The sequence below is a fragment of the Arvicanthis niloticus genome, chromosome 2 (assembly GCF_011762505.2).
Source record: "Arvicanthis niloticus isolate mArvNil1 chromosome 2, mArvNil1.pat.X, whole genome shotgun sequence".
In the NCBI taxonomy this organism is placed as follows: Eukaryota; Metazoa; Chordata; class Mammalia; order Rodentia; family Muridae; genus Arvicanthis; species Arvicanthis niloticus.
Genome location: NC_047659.1, coordinates 64,660,821 through 64,670,950, shown reverse-complemented (window position 1 = coordinate 64,670,950; position 10,130 = coordinate 64,660,821). Strand labels below are relative to the sequence as shown.

At 53.1% G+C, this 10,130-nt stretch overlaps 1 protein-coding gene across 7 annotated transcripts; it reads left to right on the top strand.

Annotated features, from left to right (window-relative positions):
- The first annotated feature begins 351 nt into the window (after positions 1-351).
- On the top strand, positions 352-8,648 carry Slc39a13 (solute carrier family 39 member 13). Of its 7 annotated transcripts, none has more exons than XM_076929205.1 (10): positions 352-488; positions 2,130-2,438; positions 4,507-4,620; positions 4,863-5,023; positions 5,482-5,583; positions 5,685-5,774; positions 6,753-6,803; positions 7,025-7,157; positions 7,305-7,404; positions 7,499-8,648. In XM_076929205.1, exons 2-10 carry the CDS (start codon positions 2,138-2,140, stop codon positions 7,572-7,574), a joined length of 1,128 nt encoding a protein of 375 aa, XP_076785320.1. In that variant the 5' UTR covers positions 352-488; positions 2,130-2,137; the 3' UTR covers positions 7,575-8,648. The 7 variants fall into 7 exon arrangements, with proteins under 7 accessions (XP_076785320.1, XP_076785323.1, XP_076785321.1 ...); XM_034494198.2 differs by lacking the exon at positions 352-488 and adding an exon at positions 546-725; XM_034494199.2 differs by lacking the exon at positions 352-488 and adding an exon at positions 550-725 and having other exon boundaries at positions 4,902-5,023.
- The last annotated feature ends 1,482 nt before the right edge of the window (positions 8,649-10,130 follow it).

Below are 10,130 nucleotides of genomic sequence, written 5' to 3'. Positions count from 1 at the left end.
CAGGGTCTAGTAATATGTATTGGACCTCAAAGGGTTACGGTCCTGGAGACAGTGGCCTGAGGTTCCAAGTGAAAAACCAAAGCATAAAAATAATTCGATGAGTAAGAATAAAATTCCCTCTTCTGAGGTACCCAGGGCCAGGCCCCTCCTTGCGGCAGGCACTTCCCCTTTCCCTAGCTCATGGAGGAGCCAGGCCCGCTGACTCAGAGGAGAACCACAGCCCGGCTCTTATCCCGGGACGAAGCGGTTTGGCAGCCACGCGCGCCCCCGTGTGGCCACTCCCGGGACTGCATCCTCAGAAGGAAGGCAGCTGCCATACTCAGGCCTAGCCGCCCTGTGGATCCCGGTCCCCGCACGGGTGCCGCCCTCACCATAGCTTAGCTTGGCTAAACGCGATGCCCCTGAGGGTACCCACTTCCGTCCTACCCTCCCCGCAGCCCCATAATCCGGCCCGAGCGGAAGTGCGCTGACCGCGCGGGTCCCCCATGGTAAGAGGCGGAAGCGCCCCCCCCCGCCGCCGTTCCGTCTAGCCCCCCGGAGCCGGGCGCGTCGGGTTCCGGACTGTCCCGTGTGACGTGGCTGCACGCCGGGGGTGGCTCCGGGCTGGGGGCCTAGTGGCGGGGCCGGGCGAGGCAGAGCCGGGGCGGGGCGCGAGACTGCAGCTGGATGGCCGGGCCCGCCCGGAGCGCTGCATCTGCTGCCGCTGCCACCTCTGCCACTGTACGGTGAGTGATCGCAGGACCCTCAGGCCCGCGTTGGGGGCAGGATGGACCGTGTCAAGTCCCTAACTTGTCGCGACTCGTCCAGAGTTTAGGAGTTGAACTTGCCTGCTTTTTGGCTCTTTACCTCTGTCGTCCCACACTTTGCCCCTCAGCCCTCCCGGCTGTCCCGCTTCTTGTCTTCTTCCACCAGACATTCTGGCTCACTTTATTGACTCTCCTTTCTCTCCATGCCCCATACTTCTCTGTTTAACCTGTGGACCCCCTTGCCTCTGCGTGACCCACCAAGGACTTGGCCTGGCTAGGGCCTGCCTTGGTCCCAGTGAAGCTTTGCTCGTTTTTTTATGTGATGGTGTTGGCAGTGGCGGCTGGGGGGGCGGGCGCGGGGGCGGAGGTCACTAATTATGGCCTCAAGATCCCAGACATAGGCTTGTAGCCCACCAACCAGAGACGGATGATTACTCTCTTCACATTCACTAGCAGATGAGGAAACTGAGGCAGTTTCAAGGTCACAGCCAGGATAAGTCAGAGCAGATCACATTTAAACTTCCCAGATTGAACTTCTTGCTTGGTTGACTCACATCCCCATCCGGCGATCAGTCTGCAGAGCACATTCCTTCTGGGATGCTTCAGGCCTCCCCTGGCATTCAGAGGACTTGTATTCCTTCCTCCATGCCAGCAGCTACCTGCATTGTCTAGCTCACCTCTTATTCATAGCTCTGTTAGGGAAGCAATAACTCATCCATTCCCTGAAGAGGACACTGAGGCTCAGGCTCAGAAGGGATTATACAGGAATTGCCCACAATCAAACAGTTAACAATCTAGAGCACCAAATTAATTAGCCATAAGTTACCATAGCCTCTGGCTCTGGCATCTGTGAGGCATCTCTTCTCTTCAGCCCCACCTCTTGTCTCTTGGTGACCAAGAACAACAAGATCATTTAGGAGGAAGAGGTTTGACCCATGACTCAATTTCCCCACCTGTGTTTCTTAGTGTCGCCCCATCAAGCTAAACAGTGCTGGCCTTAGACCCTGGGGTGTCTTCACAGGCACATCTGGCAGTCAAGCCTCCCCTGGCAGCTAGAGGCACCCAGCAGGGATGGTCCCTCCTCCAGTGGCTGAAGGAGCCCAGCCAGTGCCTCACCCAGTCATTAAGGAAAGTTTAGCCTCAGGCGGACACATTGACACATAGGCTGGAGCCAGCTCAGAAGGAAAAAATGTGTGGTTCTTGGGAGAAGTGTGGAGGTGCAGAGGGTGCTCTGTGCACCCACCCTGGGGATTGTTTCCTCTGCAGAGTGAGCAGGAGGGTGATGCCATGGCCATTTGAGAGGCGGGAAGAGATGCTGTGCTTCCTAAGTGGGGTATGTGGTCCAGAGAGGCAGCTCACATGAGCAGTCTTTGTGTTTTCTAGCACCCGGAATGCCTGGATGTCCCTGCACTGGCTGTGGGATGGCAGGCCAGAGGCTCCTCTTCCTCACTGTCCTTGCCCTGGAGCTCCTGGAAAGGGCTGGAGGTTCCCAGCCAGCCCTCCGGAGCCTGGGGGCTGCAGCTGCCTGTCGCCTGGATAATAAAGAAAGCGAGTCCTGGGGGGCCCTGCTGAGTGGGGAGCGACTGGACACCTGGATCTGCTCCGTCTTGGGCTCCCTCATGGTTGGCCTCAGTGGGGTTTTCCCCTTGCTGGTCATTCCCCTGGAGATGGGGACCATGTTACAATCAGAAGGTGAGTGGCCCTTCAGTGTCCCCGAGGATCAGCCAGAAGGGTAGGGGACATGCTGCTTGCTCTTGGGAAATGCCAAGTCTCACGTACCAGGCATAACTAGACACAGTGTGCCTAGCGTGGAGTCCAGTTGGACTCACCTTGGTCCTGTGAGCATAGGGTATACATACTCATTTGTTCATTCATGCATGCATCTGTTTATTATTTCAATCAAGGAACATTCTCCAGACTCAGTATGCACCGTGGCTGGCAATATGGCTGCCATACTACCTGGGCTCAAATCCTGGCTCTGCCACCCACCAACTATGTAGCACATGGCTTAACCTCACTCTGCCTCAGTCTTTCAGATAGGGGTGATAAGTCTGAGCATGCTGTCTAGTAGTAGAATGCTTACCTAACATGTTCAAGGCCTGGGTTCAATTCCCAACACCTCCGGTGAAAATACTAAGCCATGAGTTTTAGATGAAGCACTTGGAGGATTGCCTGGTGCGGGTGTGTAAAGTCTCATGTAGAACCCATGACTTGCAGAGGTGAGCAAGTCCTGCGTCATGCTTCCCCCCCAACCCCCAGTTTTGGTTAGTGGTGTAAAGGCTAGGGATGTAGTGTAGTCGGTATTGTACTTGCCTGGTGTACAGCAGCTCAGTCCTCAGCACTGCACAAGACTGGATATGGTAGGACACACTTGAGTGTGTACACACTGAAAATCCCAGACCTTGAGTGAAGACAGAAGAATCAGAAACCCAAGGTCATCTTTTAGTACATAGCCTGGCAGAGGCCAGCCTGTGCTATATGAAACCCTTTCTCAAAAAAATAAAAAAGAAGGTCAGAGCTGGAGAGACTCTGATATTAAGAACACATCCTGCTCTTCCAGAAGATCCAGGTTCGATTGCCAGCATTCATGTCAGGCAGCTCACAACTGTCTATACTACAGCTCCAGCAGGATGCTCTGGTCGAAGCAGGCACCTGCACTCACATAATACATATAGTTAAAAATAAGACTAAGTCTTAGTAAAGGAAGGGCTGGTAAAATGGCTCAGTGGGTAAAGGTGCTTACCCTGCAAGCCTGGCGAGCTGAGTTCATCCCTGAAAGCCGTGTAATGGTGGAGAGAGAGAGCACTCCCCAAAGTTGTCCTCCAATCTCCATATGTGCACCCATGTATCCATCCTCACATGCATTATAAGTAATAAAGCAAATGAATAAATAAAAAGAAATACTCTTAGCCTTTTACCAGTTGCCAGGCTCAGGATCATTCAGTAATGCATATGGTTCCTGGTTGATGATGCCTGTCTGATGGTTGCTACCAGTTGTGAACAGGACCCCCCACTCCTGGAGCCTGTCATGTCCATGTAGTAGGTGTCTGAGTTCAGACAGCCCAGGCTGTGGGGAAGCTCTGTGCTGGAGTGATTACTTAGTGTGTGTGAGGCCTAGGAGGGGTCTGTACAGGATGCATTTGGAGTGCGGTATTCCCATCTTACAACTGCTCTCTGGCCAGCCTGGAAATAGCAGGGTCCCTTGGGGGGGGGGGGGGTGGCTGTCACACCCCACCACCAGCTACCAGCTCTAGGCCTCGGCTGCTCTATCAGCTGATGAGATGAATATAGCTTCCATATATTCCACAATGCACTTTCAAATCTGGATGTGCAAGCCAGTAAAAGTTCCAAGATCCTGTCCTTTTTCTAAGGGTGGTACTAGCTGAGGAGAGAAAGTCCCATTTAATCAACATTTGCTCTATGCATTGTGGTTTAATTCTGGCAAGATCCAATTTACACATGGGTAAACTAAGTCTCCAAAGTTTTTATCTTGTGGTTGCCATCAGATGGATTAGAGATTTGGAACTTGCCAGGGTCCAAGCCCATCTCTTAACCAATAGTAGTCAGTGAGTCCACAATGATCCCATAGTCCACGGTAGATCCTCTGAGCACCCTGCCTCTGCTGGGCCTGTGGGACGTGGGGACCCAGAAGAGCAGTAGCCCAAATCCAGTCTTTGGAAGCTTGCAGTCTAGAAAGCAGTAAGATGGGCAAGCTTGGTAGCAGAGGCTCAGCACTGGACCTCATGTCTCTGCTTTGCAGCTGGAGCCTGGCGACTGAAGCAGCTGCTCAGCTTTGCCTTGGGTGGACTCCTGGGCAACGTGTTTCTTCACCTGCTGCCGGAGGCATGGGCCTACACCTGTAACATCAGCCCCGGTGAGTGAGAACATGTGGCAGGATACAGAGCTAGTGCCCATCCCCAGGGTTAACCTAGGCCCTGCTGGCTCTACAGGGTCTGGGAGAGGGATATGGGAAGAGAGATCCGGAAAAGCTTGTTTGAGAGGGAAGGTTTAATTCTGATGCTTTTTCAGTAGGTAGTCCCCAACACACACTTGGCAACCCCTCAATGCCCTGGACTAGCTCTGATCTAGGCCCCATTCCAAATGGCTCCCTTCTAGCCACTGGCTTGGCATGGCCTGTTAGTGCTCCCCCTGCAGGTGGTGAAGGACAGAGTCTGCAACGACAGCAACAACTGGGGCTGTGGGTCATTGCTGGCTTCCTGACCTTCCTGGCATTGGAGAAGATGTTCCTTAATAGCAAGGAGGAGGAGCCCAGCCAGGTGAGCCCAAGCCCCAGAGCCTGGGTATGTCAGGGTTTGGGGTTTTTTTTTTCCCCCTAAAGTAGACTACAGGGCCTGGAGAAGCCCAGGGTCCAAGTTAAGTCTAAGATATCTCTCAGCTCTCTTTCCTTACTCTTGAGAGCAACAGCATTAGCCTCTGAAGTAGTTTGATTGTATAGATCAGTGGTTCTCAACCTGGGAGTTAAACAACCTTTTCACAGGGGCTGCCTAACATCATCTGCATATCGGATATTTACATTACACCTCATAACAGTAGCCAAAAATGACAGCCACAAAATAATGTTATGGTTGGGGGTCAGCACAACATGAGAAATTGTATGATGGGGTTGCAGCATTAGAAAGGTTGAGAACCATCATCTCCTGTCCTCACTCTCTTTCTGCCTGCCTGTCTGAGTGGGGGGCATCTAATGTCTCCTCTCTCCTTCTTCTGGCTGTAGGCCCCCAGCAAAGACCCCACTGCTGCCGCGCTCAATGGAGGCCACTGTCTGGCCCAGCCGGCTGCAGAGCCCGGCCTGAGAGCCGTGGTCCGGAACCTCAAAGTGAGTGGCCCATGCGGGCCCCCCTCCTGCAGCTGCAGAGCTGAATGGCTGACTCAGCTCTGCCTCCCTGGCTCAGCCTGGCTTTCTCTCCCCTCATCCAGGTCAGTGGCTATCTCAATCTGCTCGCCAATACCATAGACAACTTCACTCATGGGCTGGCTGTGGCTGCCAGCTTCCTTGTGAGCAAAAAGGTAAGGGGTGGGACAAATAGAGCTCTGGCATTTCTGGTGGGAATGACACCAGTGTCTACCTGTTAGATCAATCTCCCAAACAGACTCTGCTTCTTGCTTTTATTATCAGTACCTTTGCGAAGCCCAGTCTCTATTCCTCGCCAGTCTCTCTTCACCTCTATTGTCCTCAAAGACTTAGTTTTGTTTGCATGTTTGTGCTGGTGCCGTGTGTGTGTGTGTGTGTGTGTGTGTGTGTGCGCGCGCGCGCGCGCGCACGTGCTTTTGGAGGCCAAAAGATCCTCAAGCAGGATTTGGATCCCCTGGAGCTGGAGTTACACCTAATGTGGGTGCTGGGAACTGAACTTGGGCTCTCTGGAGCAGCAGTAAGAACTCTTAACCTCTGATCCCCCTACCTCCATTGTACCCTTTGTCCCAAGCTGCTGTCGTTGGATGCCTCTATCAAGCTCCTAGACTTGGCCTTGCCCACCAGCAGACACTACCCCCTTCACCTCCCACTGCCGGCTATGCTCTGGCCCCATGGCTTGTCTACCCCTAACACTGGCCGGTCACTGTGTCCTCTGCCTGGAATGTTCTCCCTCCCACTTCCTCGGGCCTCAGTTTGGATGCACTTCAGGAGGTATCTGCTTCTCGCATCCTCCGGTTGGGCCCTGTCCATACTGTCACAGCACTGCGCTGTGTGGATCCACGGCAGTGTTTGTGTTTGATCCTGACTCTACCAAGCGTGTCCTACCTGCAGCTGGGGCTTGCACATGTCCTGGTGTGGTATGAATGCAGCCCAGCACATCTGTAGATGACATCATATTACCTTAAGTCTAAGAGGCAAGCTTTGTCTCCTTCAGTCACTACTGTCTTTCCTATAGCTACAGTGTCCTGCCCAAAGCAGACTCAAAGCAGAACACATGTTTATGAGGGACTGGGGATGGGGAAAGCCTAATAACCCAGGAAAGGCATCATAGACTCAGACTCACATCTCTGCAGATTGGGCTTCTAACCACCATGGCCATCCTCCTGCATGAGATCCCCCATGAGGTAAGTGCCCAGATTGTGGTCTTAGGGTCAGGGATCCCAAGGTTCCCATGCTCAACATGGGTGTGCAACTTGTTCAGGGACTTGGGGTGGGCCTTGCCCACTGAAGTGGGCTAGGGGAGGAGAGGCATGGCTTCATTAGATACTGGCCCAGGGGTAGGGCAGACAGGAGGCTGGGTGTTCCTGTCATCCAGTTCTTGGTTGAACATCTGAGCCTTTCTCAGGTGGGTGACTTTGCTATCCTGCTCCGGGCTGGCTTTGACCGATGGACTGCAGCCAAGCTACAGTTTTCTACAGCCCTGGGAGGCCTTCTGGGGGCCTGCTTTGCCATCTGTACGCAATCCCCCAAAGGAGTAGGTACGAGAGTGGTGGTCAGTGGTGTTCAAGAGGTACACCAGTCAGAAGGCACCTTTGCCCTGCTGCTTTTGGGGTCCCTTGCAGGAGGGTGGGGTACATACAGTGCCCTGAGCTCACTACCAGCTGACCCCCACCCCACCCCCACAGAGGAGACAGTGGTCTGGATCCTGCCCTTTACCTCTGGAGGATTTCTCTATATTGCCCTGGTGAATGTGTTACCTGACCTCTTGGAAGAAGATGACCCATGGTGAGCAACCTGCTGGGATGGTTGATGGGGTCCAGGAGGAGCTGCTGCCTCTGCCTACCCTGTCCATGCTCCTACATCTCCCCTCTCCCAACAGGCACTCCCTGCAACAGGTGCTGCTGCTCTGCTCCGGCATTGTGGTGATGGTGCTGCTCTCACTGTTTGTTGAATAACCACTGCTGACAGCCCACTCTGCATAGCAAGCAATAAGAGACTCCAGTTTGTTCTGTGACTGTGTGAGAGGCAGAGGGTGAATGCTAGAGCCAGCCTCTCACTGGACAGAGGGTGTGTGGTGTGCACGTGCAGCCAGAGTGTGAGAGAGAGACTGACACTGTGATCCCTGGGTGCAGAACCCAGAGCCCAACGTAGCACCTGCCCAGCCACCCCACTGTCACCTAGCAGCAAGGACTGGCAGCACCGGTGCCAGCACAGGCGCCCCTTCTCATTGACAAAGAAACCAAGGAGCCCAGGGCTATAGCCCAAAGTTTTTCCTCCTAGGGCTCTAGCCCAAGAGAGAGGAAAAAGAAAAAAGAAAACAGCAAACCCAAGCACCTTAGAGGCAGAGCTACACAGCTTTTCTCTGCTGTCCATTTTCCTTATCCTTCCCTACACCATCTCTACAGCCAAAGAAAGGGGAGGTGGGCACTTTATAGCACCAGCCCTCACTCAGCACTGATGTCCTCCCCTCCCCAGTGAGCAGGCAGCTGCTCCAATCCTCCTAGGGGCAGCCAGTCTGGCCAGCACGCTTTCCCAACCAGTGCTCCCTGGCCGTATGGAGGGGCAGCTCTCGCCAGCTCCAGTCTACAAGTCAGCACACAGTCCCAGGCTAGCGGTCTCCCGGCACAGCTCTCTCCGGGATGCTCCAGCCAGCACAGGGTCCAGCAGGCATTCATGCCCCAGGCAGACAGCATGAGCCTTGCTGCCCTTTCCTGCTCAGGGGCCCTTGTCCTTTGGGTTAGGAGTAAGATGGGGGTGGTGAAGGCTCCACATTGTCAGTGCTCAGGAATGTGAACTGGGGGAATGCTGAAGCCATAATCCCCAACTATTTCCCTTGGCTGACGCCCAGGTACTCAGCTGGCCCAATCTCCAGCCAGACTCCAGCCCTGCTGCTCAACTGTGGATGTCAGACAAGTGGCCACTGAAGAATCTGAGTGATTCCACAGCAGTTATGCTGTGGTTCATCTGTATCTGTAAATACTTGTTCTGTAGATATAAATAAATATTACCTAGACCGGCTGCCTCTTCCACATAGGCCTGTCACACAGAGCTCTTCAGAGTACTCCTCACGTTTTGACAGGTCTGTCTGTCACACTTGCTGTACGTCTCAAAAGGTTTCCTGTTTTCCCAGCATGTTTCCTTGTTAGCTCTTTATCCTAGTAATGCCTGAGCACCCATTTGAGCTTTCATCACAATCAGTGATCTTACGGACAGAAAAAGCCAAGGTATTTATTTCCCCGTGTCCCCTTCAACAGTTCTCATCTGGGGACTTAGAGCCACAAAGTCATATCCTACTTTGACTTCAGTGAAAATGTAGTTCATTTAACAAAGCTAGCTGTGGTGTCACACTGTAATCTCAGCAAGCAGGAATGGAGGCAGCAGAATCTGGAGTTAGGCCAGCCTAGCTTACTCGAAACACGTGTTGTGAAAAACAAAGGGAAAAAGGAGGGCATGGGGGAAGGAGCACTGCATATAGTAGTATATTGGGTAGAACTGTGAATCCAAGGCCAGCCTGGGCTACATAAGACCCTGTCTCACTTGAGCCTTCCCACATGGGCTGGAGAATGGGGTCTTTACAATGCTCCCTTCCTCTGACTGCAACATTATCTCACACAGCAGGGGGCACTGCATCTCCTCAGCAGCTGCAGGAGAGTCCTATCCACTTTTCTCAGCAGCCCACTGGTTGGGACAAACCATCTGTGTGGTGCACAGATGAGTCCAAAGCAAGTAAGTGGGAAACAGAATCAGCCACACCCTTAGCTGGGAATGCTCAGCTGCCAGTGTCCCATCAGCACCACAGTCAGAGGGAGATCTGTCCCACCTAGCTGACATGGGTAAGGGAATTGTCCAAGGACTTCGGGCCTGAAAGGTCCAAGCCCAGTTGTCTGTCATGTCAGCAGGTGCTCAGGGAGGGCTGTTGCTGTGGTGTGAAGCCCTGCTGGGAGGCCAACAAGCACATGCCAAGGATGACTGCCCAGCACTGTCCCCAGCCCCAACGGATGTAGAAGGGGCTGTAATCCTGTGAGGGAGAAGGAAAGGTGACTGGTACATGCACATTCACTTGTTTCATGGACAAGAGCAAATCCCATCTGGTTAGGAAGACAGGACACCTAAGTCTAGGCCAGAGGACAAAATCACTTCAGCTGCTGAGCACCTGGAGCAAGAGGTAGCCACACCATGATCAGCAGGCAGCTGTGAGCTGGCACGTGGGGAGGGTGAAAACAGCTAGCACGGTGGCCTGCAGAAGCATGATGTAGCTTGCTTGGGAAACCACGTCTGCTTGGGAAAAGGAAGAAAAGAAAGTAGCAGGGTTTTTTTGTTTTTGTTTTTTGTACCTTTTTGGTAATAAAGTGGAAAATTTTTTGATTAACCATTTTGAAAGGCCATTCAAGGCTACCAAAGCCACTGGTAAAACAGCTCAATGGAAAGTTGAATGATGGGCCACACAAGGTGGCACACACCTTTAATCCCAGCACTCTTGAAACTAATCTCAGGCTACAAGGCCAACTTTG